The sequence below is a fragment of the Echiichthys vipera genome, assembly GCF_963691815.1.
Source record: "Echiichthys vipera genome assembly, chromosome: 19".
Lineage (NCBI taxonomy): Eukaryota > Metazoa > Chordata > Actinopteri > Perciformes > Trachinidae > Echiichthys > Echiichthys vipera.
This window is the reverse complement of record NC_139844.1, coordinates 16,808,010-16,822,643: the sequence shown is the minus strand read 5'-3', so window position 1 is coordinate 16,822,643 and position 14,634 is coordinate 16,808,010. Positions and strand designations below refer to the sequence as shown.

The window sequence follows — 14,634 nt, the reverse complement described above, 5'->3', positions numbered from 1 at the left end:
TTCATCCTTATTCTCAAGTGTGGTTTTACACACTGTTATTTCATGCAGTTATGCATGGAAGTATGACTGCCCCAGGATCGTGGTCCCTTTAAATAGTATGTGTGCGTGATGACGTAGGGACCATGTTATTTTGGGTTACACAGCTTGGATTGTTTTTGTTTTTGAGTTTTGGCTGTAAAAATAAAGACACACGCATTCGTGTGCTCAACGGGAGAAGTTGTTTGTGATTCAGTGCAATTTCCACATTATCTCAATCATCCCAGATGTACAGAATCATGTTGAAACATAGACTTATATTACTGTATGAATGCGAACTTATTAATAAGTTCCTTAAATAGATGAATGATTTTACTGATACTTGGTTCAGATGTGTGTTTGACTCACTGAGCTTTTGCTCTCCTAGATACGTGAGGATTTTTCAGAACGTAGACCTGTCCAGCAATTTCTACTTCAGGTAAGACAGATTCTCACAGAAACACTGTCCTTTATCACTAAATCACTAATATGTGTAAAAGAAATATCTAGAAAGGATACATGGCCTGTTTGTTTGTTTAACAGCATACCATAAAAAAGCTATTTACTGCTAAGATTTAGGAGTTTGATGCTGATGATTTCTTAACATTGTGACATGGGATATTTTTTCCATTTTTTACTTTTTAAAATCTGGCATAAGCACCCATGCTTTCAGTCTTGTTTCTAGATGCACTTTGATGCTTATTTCGATCCGGATTAATAAACTGCTTTCACACTGTTAAACAGTTAATTGAGAGATGATAAAGACTGTATAAAATAGAGAATATAGCTTTAAGATTTCATTTTGCATGTGTCCTATTAAACGTGTACACAACTCAGTCTTTTTGTGCCATAAAATGTTTATAGTTGTACTCTGTGTCGTGAAATAGTTAATAACACCCATTTGTTATGGGACTGTAGTTTAAATGATACTCCTGTTGTACCCTGCAGCTATAGCTATGATCTGAGCCATTCGCTGCAGTACAACCTGACTTTGCTGCAGAGGCCTTATGAGCTGTGGTCGTCACCAGCTTCCTCCACTGAGGAGGAGGTACACACACAGAGCAAGCAGGACACCTTCGACATATTTGAAGATGAGGGTCTGCCTACGCAAGGTAAGTGGAAATCGCCCTTATATTATTTTTGTTTTCTCTATTGGCTGGAGGAGACGTCATAAAGCCTTGATTGATAAGCCTCTCTCCAAATGCAGTGTCCATTTGGGTTTTCCAGTGCAAACAAATTCGGGGTACGCTGATGATTAAATAGAGCCTCTTCACATAACAAATAAAGTTAATAAAAGCCACTTTTCTGTTGCCATTAATGCCCATAAAATGTAGAACGGTACTGATAAATTTCCACGATCAGTCAGGCGTCAATTATGTGTTCTACTGCAGGTTTGCCTGTTTTTCCCTTGAACTCCATTCACAAACAATTGAAAGACAACCTGATGTTCCTTGGCGTATGTGTTTTTATCATTTATGACACATGCATTGTAATACAATAACATAAGTTACAGCAATTAAATACAGATGTTTCTAATTTTGCCCCTGTTCCATCGCCACATCTTTTTTTTCTTCCGTTTGTTGCTTTCTAACCGTTGATTTGGTCTGACCCCATTTCAGTGAAATGATCCTGAGGTTTTTTGTGTTCCTACTCTTATGCCACAGTGGTTCATGGCATCCAGAACGAGCCTTACTACAAGTACGTGTGGAATGGGAAGCTGCTTGAACGAGTCAAGGACATCGTGCATCATGACTGGCTCATGTATATAATCCACGGCTTTTGTGGCCAATCCAGTATCCTTTGAGCACTGTCAAGTCAGTTTTTGGCTGAGGTCCTATACTAACTGTATTGTACCTTGTCACACATTAGTACAAATGAAGATTTTTAGAAAAAATGTATCTCTCTCAATGATGTTCTTTGTCCAATCACTCCCCTACATCTCTCAGCCTCAGCATCACTTGTTGAACTGCGCTCGAGCTCCATTAAAGCACGTGGATTACGATGCGAGCGAGGGTGTGTGTGATTCACCATGAAACTACAGAAGCAATTTGTGTTTATTCTTAGGGCTAATAAAGTGTATTATGGCAATGGTTCTCAGGAATGTAAACACTGGCACATGCATAATCACTCCATCTGTTATCTGCAGTGAAAGTCACACACTCATAAGTAAGTAAGATAAGTCACATGGTTCTGGTGTTTGGATTGAAGATCCCATGTTTGTACATACACACATTTCCGTTTAGTCTTTGTTTAGCTTTTGCTTTTTACGCTTTAGCTTGACACAAGCCGCATAGCAGTGATCAGTATTAGGCTCCACATGAATCATTTCATCTGGGTTTTGTGAGATGCTTTTGTAGTATTGATGCATGGGCTACTGCTGCAGAGGGACTTTGGGCTTGACTAACACTGAGTAAACAGTTTGATTTATTGCAGTAAAAGTCTGCCTAAGGATAAGGCTTCTGATTTCAATCATGCCATCAAGTCTCGTTTTAATAAATCCCATTAAGCAGCAGAAAATATGTTAAATGTTTTTGCCTTTCAGTCAACGTGAGTTATGTCTTTCATCAGTAATTTATTTTTAATGAATGTATTTAATTATTTTTTTTATCAGTTTTTTGTGTTGCAGTAGGCAGATAAGCTAAGGTGCACTTTACTGTCAGAGCTGCTATCAACACTGTTGCCACTTTTATCAAGCAGTGTGCTGCCACACTGACATTGTGTGGGCGCTTTGAGTTTAGGTAATTCCTGGAAACTGTTTGGCCTTCACTGCTGTTTTTCTGAGAGTATGAGAGGACAGATGGGTGCAATAAGAGGAGACTGAGCGTAGAGAATAAATGCAGACATTTGGACCAGATGAGGAGACACTGAAGCACCCTGGGGAGAAAAGAAACATTTGAAAAGAGGGGGAATGGGAGACATTGGGCCTCATTTAATCTTAAGCAAACGTGAAGAAATGGATTAAGAGCTTTTGTAGGAAACATTAACTTCTTAATTTATGTGTGATATGGAGTTGTTTTGAACTGATGCTGTAGTTTTTAATAGTAGTAGTAGTATGTTATTTTAAATAGTTTTCGTAAAGTTCACTAAAAAGGGTCTCCCAAATAGAAAGTGATAATTTAGTGGTTTGCTTGATACCTTGATATCAACATACTGTACCTAAGTGACTCAGAACAACGTCTACATGAGTGTGCTCTTTGTTTTAGATCAAAAATGTTCTTTTTTTTTTAAACTTTCATGTACTTTCTAGTTGGTTAAGAATAATAACGATGGTATCAATATTATGAATATTATTCCTCCTTTACCCACCAACTACAGAGCTTCTGATTTACGGCCGACCGGTTCACATCACCCTCATTGCCAGACGCTCCAGCAAATTTGCTGGGACCCGCTTCCTCAAAAGAGGAGCCAACTGTGAGGTACAGTGGTTACCGGGGCAACAGGGAAGAATAGAGAGCGGAGGCGGGGCTGAGGGCAACTGGGATGATTGAGATGACTCAGGATGATCACAGGGGGTTAATTTGACCCACTGCCTCTTCCTTGAGTATGCATGAGTGTTTGTGTGGGTGTGTGGTGGGAGGAACTTTAGGAACAAACATGGATTTCCTGCCATCCTGAGATTTTGGACACAATTTTCACAGTTTCTTGCTATTTATGTCAATGCCATGTAACGTAGGTTTTATCCCAAAAGGTGATCATGTTTCATCATAGCATACTGTGTGATTGGCCTTTATAACAACAGACAGTTTTAACATGAACAAAAATTCCATGAACTGCCTAGAAAAATGGTGACATCTAGTATTCTGTGACAATTTGGCAAGCTCCATCCGCCAACGAAGATCCTGTTATATGATTCAAAGAAAAAAAAACTTGAGATGCGCTACTAACCTTTTGGTGGGATGGTTTTCTTAACCTTTGTTTTTTTCTATTGTTTCCAGGGGGATGTGGCTAATGAGGTTGAGACAGAGCAGATTGTCCATGATGCCTCAGTTATGTCTTTCACAGCAGGAAGTTACTCCTCATATGTCCAGGTGCGAGGTTCAGTCCCGCTCTACTGGTCCCAGGACATTTCCACCATGATGCCAAAACCCCCAATACGATGTAAGACTCCTGCTAAACTCCAAATGTCTTTCTCACTTTGTACATTCACAGCTTATTTGTTTTCTAGTATCAGAATCATGTGTTATATTGTATATTAGCTTAGGAAAAATGGCATCATTGACACAAAACATATTTTAGCCAACTGTAAAAGGACCACTTACAGTATATGAATATCTGTTTGACTCTTAGTAAACTTTATTTTAGTATTTTCACCCCTTTACCGTGACGTCAGACAACTTGTTTTGTATGATATTACAAAGATCTTCCATCAAAGCTGGGTAGCTTTGCATGTCTGTGGAGGACTGAACCTCCCAAAATAAAAATAAAAACATAAATAAATAAATTACATGATAAATTATTAAATATTCCATTGAATAGACCAAAAATAATACAAGGCATTCATTTATTGATTAAATGTGACATAAATGGATATTTCTGTTTTATTTAATTCCTTTAGAGATTTACTTTCCATTTAATTTATTTATTATATATATTTGTTTTTATATTTTTTTAATTTATTTTTGCATATATTTATAAAATGTATTAAAATAAATGAAAATAATATAATTAAACAAATGTAAAAATAACTAAAAATAAATGTATAAATAAATGCAATGGAAAGTTAAATAGGAAAATAAATAAATATAGGAATTAATACGGAGCTAAATAAACAAAGAAGTCGATTAAAACAGAATTATCTATTAATGTCAATTTTTTATCAATAAATACATGCCTAGTATTATTTTTGGTTTATTTAATGGAATATTGATTAAGTTGTCATGTCATTTATATATATATATATATATATATATATATATATATTTGGCAGATTCAGACCTCTACAGGCAGGCAAAGCTACCCAGTCTTTGTTGATCTTCTTTGTTACAGTATATCCACTTTGTCCTGATACATAACAGATAACAAATGAAAGATACAGGTATATCCTCTTTGAGTGGTCAGCCATACAGTACCACAGTAGGTATCTAACTTTTTATGTTTATAATGCTGAATGTATTCTATTTAGCAGCTGCCCATGACCGGAAATAACCTTGTAGGGACAGTTTATCTGTTGGAGAAACTGCATTAAAATAGGGGATTGGCTTTATACCATGCCATTCTTCTCAACCACTGGGACAAAGATAAAAAAAAAAAATGAGAAGGAAAAAAAGGTGACAGAAGGACGCCCTCCCTCGGTGCTCATCTTTGTATCCATTCTCTCATTTTGAGCAGAATAAAAACACAAAACCAGGGCCAGAGGGAGGTGATCAGGTCCCTGAGACCGGTGACATTGGAGGCCGCTGTGCATGTTTCTGGTGTGAAGATATTGATTCTTGCATTTGTATAATGCCTGTATTAAATCATAATCCCTCCACCCTCGCACCACCCCCTAGTTTGCCCTTTAATTCATCCTCAGATGGCATTTGCTTGACGGAGACACCGAGCGTGTCCCTGAGATCCCTCTGTGTATGAACTTATCTCCTCATCCTGCTCCTGCTTTGATCCTTAAAGACAGTCCTTATCTGACATTTCTCAAATGTTGCCCCAAACCTTGCATCGTCAGGTCGTATTTCACCGTGTATGTACATGTAGGTTGACACAGTTTGCCCTTGGTATTGGTATATTTGGTTCATGTTCTCTTTTAATTAATTTTTCATGAGACTGGTATCCACATTCTCGCATAAATCTCAGCAAGAAAAGTAAAAGGCCTGTTTACCAACATTTCTATTATTAGCATTCCTTTTAAAACTTACCAGAAAAAATCATTCGGCCAGATGCTGATGTGGTCCTAACTTCACATCACAGTACTGCCACAAAACCCTGTCTGCCAGTAGTTTGTGAGCTACAGTTACGAGTGCAAGTTTCACACTTTTCCCCAAAGACATTTTTTTTACTACCTTTATCAATGAAAGAATGGTCCTATTTACAGTAAATTATGCAATTTAACCCTAATGGACAACACAGTGTTATACATGTTTCATGCTCTATTGTAAAGCAACAGCACAGGAGATTTGGCATAGAGGGTCTTTCTCTTCCATCCTGTCCCATATTGCGTAATCCAGTCCTTACAGTTGGACAGATCTTTGGCGATCACATCATGCTCTGAAAGGGATCAACTTTTAAGAAAGGAAACTTGTTAAGAGGTACAGTGGGTCAGTAACTTACAGCCTGATGTTCAGAGCTGCCCTTAATGCTCTTCTGTCCAGCTGATTTAGGAGAATGACCTCTATATCTCCTTGACTGTTGCTCAATGGACAACAATCTGGAGGTCGAGCTCTTCCAAATTTGTGAGATTTAGAATTATACAATACAACATCTTAAATTGGGCATATATAACCCCTTTTAAGATTATCCAAAATTGACAACAAACACCCAGATTTACGCTGGCACAATTGTGGGAAAAAAAGGTTCACTACTTCACCTACTTTTTGGCTGTCCTGCTTTTAAAACCCTGTGGTCAGAAGTAATATCTCTTATGTCAGAGCTCTTTAAGATTAAATTTTCATTCTGTCCCACAGCATGCTTATTGGGACTAATGCTAAACAACATTGTTAGTTTCACTGTTAATCGGCTTTGGACATTGGGTGGCTTATCCACCAAAAAAATAATTATTCTAAACTGGAAGATACGACGACCTACCTGCTTCTCTAGTGACTTACTTATTGACCTGCTTTGTGTGGCCTCCATTTCCCCTGCTGTATGTAAGCTAGTTGTGTGTGGTCCGTTTGCTGAGTTCAATGTTCGAAAAAGGTACAACAAAACTCTTAATCTAAAAAAAAGTAAAAAATAATAAAGAAAAAACATACATTGAAAAGTAACTTATTGTGAAAAGCAAATGAAGCCTCAACAATTAATAAGCATGTGCAGCCAGGTGATTGTGATCCTGGCTATTTAGACTGACACCTGGAAGATGTTTCTAGGTCAGAGATGTGTCTGTGTATGCGGAGTCCTTATAACATCATGCATTGCCCATTCCCTCGTGCGTGCGTGCGTGAGTGACTGCGTGTGTGTGTGTGCGTGCGTGTGCGCGTGCGTGTGTGTGTTGCAGGTTAAATGCAAGGGCAGCTATATACGTATATATGTGTATATATATATATAAATGTCTTTATGGTTGCCCTGAAGTGGGCAGATATATTGGTTGTGAAGGAGATGACCTGGTTTGGGTCTGTCTTCATCATCATCTCTATCAACATCCCCTTCCCAAGGTACAAGAATGTAAGAGGTTATATGCTAATTTAAACTTCTCATCTCTCATTCAACACCAGATGCAATAGGATGACCTTAGAAACTATCATTTTTAAGCAATTTATAACGTGATAACCTGGACTTCTTTTTCAGTGGACCAAGCTGACCCATATGCCCATGTAGCTGCCCTCCATTTTGACCAGATGCTGCAGCGATTTGGCTCTCCTATTATCATCCTCAACCTGGTCAAGGTAAAATGCATGCACGCACATACAGACAGACACACAGACACACACGCGCACACACACGTACACACACACACACACACACACACACACACCCTTTCGATTGTGGCAAATGATACGTGTAGTATGACTGCAGTTCAACAAAAATGCAGTTATTCAATATTATAAAGTAGAAACAGAAAAAGCACAGGCATCCAGCTGACAGAGGTGCTGAAAAAAAGTTACAAAAAACTTTTTCACTCTTATACTGAGATTTACAGTGCATTAGGGAATCACATACTGTACACGGAGCTACACTGGTTCCGATGCTGTCTCACTTGCACTCAACAGGTCTCTTATTACTTAACTACGGCCCTTTGCTGCATGCCCAGCCCCCCACCCTATTTCCTGTATGTTCTATCTAATCAAAGGCCTGAAAATTGCCTCAAAGATAATCTAAAAAAATATATATACTTTGGATTTAACTTACTTCTGCCACTTAGGCCTCATTTTTGTCTGTCTCACTGAATTTGTAACCCCATCTATATTCTATTTAATTTAAATTTCAATATCAATGCATCACAAAAAGAAATGATGACAAGATGAGAAGAAAATTATTAGAAAATTCAAGAACTACACAACATATTGTCACACTAACTTTTCTCTCTGTAAAGAGGATAATACCTACAAACTGCAAAGTTTTTGGCAGGGGATCTGTGATGCTCTATCCACAATACATGGAGTTGCTTTCCCATTAGACCCTGGGGTGTGCCTTTTGGGAAACCTATCAAAGTCGAATCTTGTATATAGTCACTCCATTAAACTTACAGAAACCCTACTGGCCATTGCTAAAAAGTGAATTGCAATGAAAAAGGAGCCAGTTGATAACATACTTGTTGTGGAATAAGATAAAAAAAATCTATGTAAGTATCTAAGTATGGCAACCCTTTATCAATTACATGGAGAATCTCCCATCTCATTTGATTGGCTAATTGGTATCTAGTGTCATAAAATAACATTGCACTCTAGTTATTCTGGTTGAATCTCTTTCCGTTGTTATTGTTTGTTTTGTCGTTGTGTATCCTATACACACACTAAGCATGTTTGTATCACCATTGTGTGACTGTGGAGTTTGTATTCTATTTGAAAATCCAAAATTAAAAAAAAAAAAAATAAATAAAAAATTAAAAAAAATAATATATATATATATAAGAGGATAATACTCACAAAAGGTAAACTGTACTGCTATAATAAACATGATTGGACTATGGACTCTCACTATAGAATGCATGAATAATAATTGGAACCTGACACCTTTATATGTATGCATGTGTTTTTTCTTTAAATAAAGAAATATGCCCAGCCTGTGGAATCACTCGACAGGTAGTTAATTAGAGGGGGGCTGCTGAGGCTTTGATTATAATGACAGATTTCCTGGCCATTGGTGATTGCTAGCAGTCGAAATGGCAACGTCTAACAATTGATCTTCCTCTGCTGTGCTCTGAAAATACACAGAGCAATGATGAAAGGGAAGACATCACTGCACACACGCAGAGACGCTCGTGGCTTCCTCCACCTTGTCCCTTTACGTTATTATGCTGTACAGTGTACAGTCAACATTATCCATCAATCAACTGCCCTTTAATTATGAAAATCTTTTATAGTACATTAAATCATACTACTCAATTGATTGCTAATTAATCTGGTAATTATTTTCTTCATTAATAGATTAGTTGTTTAAATAAAATGTCAGAAAATTGTGAAAAAATGTGGATCAACATGAAGTCCTTTAATGTCTTGTTTTGTCTCAAAGATATTTAGTTTATGGTCCGAAAGAAAACAGTAAAGAAACCAGAAAAAAACAAATGGGCAGTGGTGGCCTAAAAGTTAGAGAAGTGAGCTTGTTTAAGGTTGATGGTTCAATCCCCAGACTGGCAGGATGCATTTGGTGAAAAAGTAGCACTTGGCCCTCCTCACTGCCACCACTGAGGTGCCCTCTAGCAAGGTCCTTAACGCCCGACCTCCAGTGGAACTGCTCAGTGATCAACATGTCAGACTGTGGTTGTACTGTGCAGCCTTCCAGGTGTGAATGTGTGAATGTGATCAAGGCAATCCTGAATAAGAGAGAATTTCTCTCAGTAAAACTTCCCTTCTTTAATGTGAATATACTGTCGTCAAAATAGTTGGCAATTAATTAAATAGTTTAGGAATTGATGAAGCTTTAAAAAGAATGAAGCCAATAAAATGCTTCTAGTCTTTCTATGTTAAAAAAAACACACTAAAATAAACAAACATTCCAAAGGGTTACTTCATGCTGTATCTTCATCCCAGTGTTCAACACTGTTAGACATTTTCTCATTTGAGCCAGCGCCCTCTTAGTAATTTTTGCAGAGCCTTTTCCCCCACACACACACGGACACACTTTGGTATACAGCCATACACTCTTGGGATTCAAGCTCACGTTGTCACCCACAAGGGGAGCCGTGAGACGAAGGACCAATCACAGACCTCAGAGATCCACACAAGCCGTGGCCATGTGATAAGTGCCAACTGTGGGGAGTAAGGGAGGGGATGCAGTGCGTATACACTACGCCCTCTCCCCTATCCCAGAGAGACAGAAAGAGGAAGGAATTGGCAATTAACCATGAAATCATGACAGTCCATCTCTCCGCGATGGTGACTCGGGTTGGCGTGGCGCTATCAACTGTGGCATGGCTGCGTGGTTTTGCAATTGGTCGGTGCATGTTTGTATGTTAATAGAGAAAGAGAGGAGGAGAGCACGTGGCCAAGCATGTGAATCCTCCCAGCCAACTTAATTTAATTACTGCTGAAGGTAACTTTTACTCTCCCCATGTAGATTGCTTTCAAAAAGAAATATCTACAATTTATGCATTTTAGTTTAAGCAAAACTAATCTTTTTTTTCTGAGAGAATTCTGTCCAAAATAACAGCAACCATCCAACCCAGATAAAACTAGCAGACACAACAGGAACAGGAATAAAGATGAGACAAGATAAAAGTGAGCCATTAAACACAGCATTTTATTATGCATTCAAATAATTACTGTGCACATCCCAGTGTACATTACTGTGTGCATGAACAGCCCAACACACGTTTGTATTCATGTTGTCATTCATGAGTGACGGCACCTTTGCATATCAATAACTATGATTATAACTGTGAACAACACGTGCTTTGAAGAATATATATGCATAAGTAGTGTATTTCTAGTCTTTCATCTGTCTCTAGAAAATGTGAGGGTGTGTGCGTTTGTGTGTGTGACTGTATGCGCTCTGCTGAATGGTTGAGGAAATGCATTAATAGTTTAACTGGTTGCTGAGCTGCTTTTCCATGTGGATAAAGATTTGTGCCGCTAAATGATGCTTCTAAGACCATTAGCTTCCCAGGTGATCAGTCAAAAAGGCACAGTGTACAGGGAAATAACTCAATGGAGAATTAATTTAATTGACTGTTTAACTACAGGTCACAGAGGCAGACTGAGAATGTGTGCATGCATTTTTATCAACAAAACTATTTGTTCATTATTTTTTTCCCTATAATCAGTTGATTAAATATCTTGATCTCAGAAACAAAAACAACAGTAGTCAAGATTTTCAGATCTGTTTAATATTCCCATCCACTCTCTATCTACTATGTCCTGATGTAAACCACACATTTTCGTCCTGAAAGAAAATTGAAAAATATTAAGAATAACTGTCACCTTAACCATACATCAATATTAATTCTATAAGATTCCAAATGCAACAGCGGTTTCACCCTTAATCCCTCTCTTTGCATCATAAGATTCAATTTGCACAAATTTTCCACACAGCTGCACTTCTTATCATAATCTTCCCCATCCGTCTTCAGTGGCTATTCTCAGCTCTGTGCTTTACACTACATATATATCCAACTCTGCATGGATCCTGTACGTTGTTTCTCACAATTCTATTTTTCTCTGAGGTTACTGTGGAGAAGACCTGAATGGATCTGCTGGTGTCCACATGGAACCGATTTTCTTAGCTCTTTGGTGATAGAATAAGTCATACATGTGTTACACATACTGTGTGTCTCTCTGTTGTGCTACAGAAACGTGAAAAAAGGAAACATGAGAAGATTCTGAGTGAAGAGCTGTATCCAGCTGTGATCAACCTAAATCAGTTCCTCCCTCCAGACAACTGCATCGACTACATCGCCTGGGACATGGCCCGTTACACCAAGAGGTGGAGACTGAATGAGAATGTGCCAAATTGTGCTTCAAAATTTCAAGCTCACTTGGAAAGAAATAAAAAAAATCTGTATCAGGTCTGAAGTGGTAGTAAATTAAATGTAGAGGAAACAGGACTTTTTTGACTGAACTAGACATGGTGCAAACTTTACAGTACAACAGATACTGTCTTTTAGCTATATGTATATTTAGAGGTCGATCCAGTATAAAATGTTGACTTATGGAGCCCTTTTTTAGGCATTCTATGGCCCATGATCTAAATTGCGTTGTGCAAGGGCATTTAGGTTGTGTCCAACTCCACTTTTGGCGAGTTAGATGACGCATATTCCACAAAGTAGGCCGTAAGTGGCAAAGGTGTTGTATTAAGTCTCTTAATTAAACATTGATGTGTTTTGTACATACCATGAATTAAACCGATTAGAATGTGACCTCCCATTCCCTTTAAATGCCAGGTTTACCTGCAGCTGATCAAAGAGTAAAGTTATGTCATTCTGGGAATTCAGAGATGCGCAAAATGTACTTTTCTTTTCTCAACAGCCATATTATTATTATTGGCCAGAGTTGATCAGAGTTTGATTTAGTTGAATTGAAAAAAAGTCAGCTACAGAAACCAAAAAAAAAAATTGATCTTCCCATTTTTTCCTTTTTTCTAGTAAGTTGTGCAACGTTCTGGACCGTCTGAGTATGATAGCAGAGAACGTGGTTAAGCGAACCGGTTTCTTCATTAACCGCTCCGACTTCTACTGTCATACCATCAGACCAGATGACAGGTGAGCCTCTTCTTGTGCCCTTGTTTCCCTTAAAAACAGGAGACGCACGCACGCACGCACGCACGCACGCACGCACGCACGCGCGCATGCACGCACGCACTCACTCAGGCACACACAAAAATGAAACATTCAGAAACTTCTCATGATCATCTTTGGGTACTCGACTTGTTTTTAGTAAGATAACTGACCACATAATGAGGTTACGTTGGGTCGTAAATAAGGTAGCAATGATATGAGGAAAAGTCTGAGAGGAATTAAACACGTGGCTGAGCATGCCACCATCTTTCCTGCGTGTATTTTTTTTCTATTTATACATATTCAGAAATCATTCATTTATCAACACTGCTTAATTTTGAAACTCCACATATGAATTCTTAACGGAAATTATTCCTGATGACAGAGAGTTTTCTGCTAACAAGCCAAGTAGATTGCCGTCCATGTACTTTACGCATGGCTCTTCCATTGCTTGCATGTCTTAATCACTTTCAACCAACATTACCATTCTGTTATATAACCCAATGACCACAGCATGCTCTGAATGTTGCAGTAACACCATCTCACATTCTTTATTATACACACTCTCTCTTCACACTATTTAAGATACAGAATATACGGTATACTGTATACATCATAAGCTTTTATGTAGATGCACTTAATTATGGCACCTCTTACTGTTCTTGTCTTTCTTTTCCATCTCTGCACTCAGGCATTTGTGAGACACATACATTACAGTACATGCTGTTATATTTAAACTATAATCATTCATCAGTCTCAATCAGGTCACAATGAGATGCACTTTGCTTTAAACGTCCTCATCAGTTATTGTATTTGTCTTTAGAGCTCCCTCTCTAAACAGATTAAAGGCCGTTTTTGCTTACAGGCTGTTTTTCTCACTTTTCGTGTTGCAGTTTTTTGTTGAGCGCTTTATAAAGACAGTGATGAATGAGAGTGTGTTGAATTAGGGGAAAATAACTAATAATGACAGAACCCAAAGCCAGATAATGACCATGTTCTGTATCTGACTCTTGCAATTTCCCAAGAGTCAATTTCCCAGCTTGGGATAAATAAAGTATTGGGATCAATAACGTATTTCTATTCTATTCTATTCCTGGACTTACAAATCTAAAATCTAAAATTCCTCATGCTTTATTTTAAAATGATTAAAGGATTAGCTCACCATTCTGGGGTACTCACCTATTCTCTTTTCTTTTTTTGCCAAGAGTAACAATAAAATATATTTGTAGTTCAAGTTCAGTTTGCACTGTATGTTTGTTTGTAGTCCATTATATTCAGCCTTGAAATGTTGATTAGAACAGTAGTCACACCTCCAGGAATAGATCAGTTAATGTACCTGCAGAAAAATTAACATGTGCACTTGCTGTTGTGTCTTTCCACTGTTGTATTCTTAAAGTAATGTAATGTAATTTTTTTTCAGGTGGGGAGATTTAGGTGGTCACATCACAGCCAGTGGAAGGGTGCAGGTATGTCACATAGCGAACAGGTTTGCTGTAACTTTGATGTCGAAGGACATTTGTGACTCATTTGCAGCTGTTATACATAGAAATGTAAACAAATGTTGACTATTTATCTATTGAGCTATATAAGCTAACAAAGCCACAAAAAATTCATGGCAATGAGAGTCATCATCTTTGTCATATTGTTTATTTAAGAGGTGCTCAACATGTGTTGCTATAGCGCCAAAACGAGGCCACTGCATTTAGCTGCATAATGAGTTTTTCTTAGAAAACTTAAGCTTGCATACAGAGATCTTCTTGGAATTATCTAATCTGTTTACTGCAATTTAATGGGTAACACTTACAGAAGGATAAAAACATGGAGGTAAGTTTGCAGCTGATGCTGTAGTTCCACTAATTACCTTTTCATGACATTTGTGTCTGACTACGTACATAAACATCATGTAGATTACTAAATTGCCGTCAATACTTTTCATGAGTTTTTGTTCTTGTAGACTGGTGTGTTGCGGACTAACTGTGTGGACTGTCTGGATCGAACCAACACAGCCCAGTTCATGGTGGGGAAGTGTGCGCTGGCCTATCAGCTTTATGCACTGGGGATGATTGACAAGCCCAAACTCCAGTTTGATACAGACTGTGTGA

The 14,634-nt window shown here is 38.0% G+C and overlaps 1 protein-coding gene across 1 annotated transcript in view; it reads left to right on the top strand.

Annotated features, from left to right (window-relative positions):
- The window catches only part of fig4a (FIG4 phosphoinositide 5-phosphatase a), a 47,229-nt gene that overhangs the window by 8,153 nt on the left and 24,442 nt on the right, over positions 1 to 14,634 (top strand). The window contains exons 6-15 of the mRNA XM_083934602.1: positions 404 to 454; positions 964 to 1,127; positions 1,680 to 1,808; positions 3,331 to 3,431; positions 3,951 to 4,113; positions 7,450 to 7,547; positions 11,609 to 11,742; positions 12,401 to 12,517; positions 13,953 to 13,998; positions 14,487 to 14,634. The exon at positions 14,487 to 14,634 is cut by the window's right edge and continues 1 nt beyond it. Of these exons, the coding sequence (XP_083790728.1) occupies positions 404 to 454; positions 964 to 1,127; positions 1,680 to 1,808; positions 3,331 to 3,431; positions 3,951 to 4,113; positions 7,450 to 7,547; positions 11,609 to 11,742; positions 12,401 to 12,517; positions 13,953 to 13,998; positions 14,487 to 14,634 (1,151 nt within the window). The remainder of the gene's footprint in view (positions 1 to 403; positions 455 to 963; positions 1,128 to 1,679; positions 1,809 to 3,330; positions 3,432 to 3,950; positions 4,114 to 7,449; positions 7,548 to 11,608; positions 11,743 to 12,400; positions 12,518 to 13,952; positions 13,999 to 14,486) is intronic.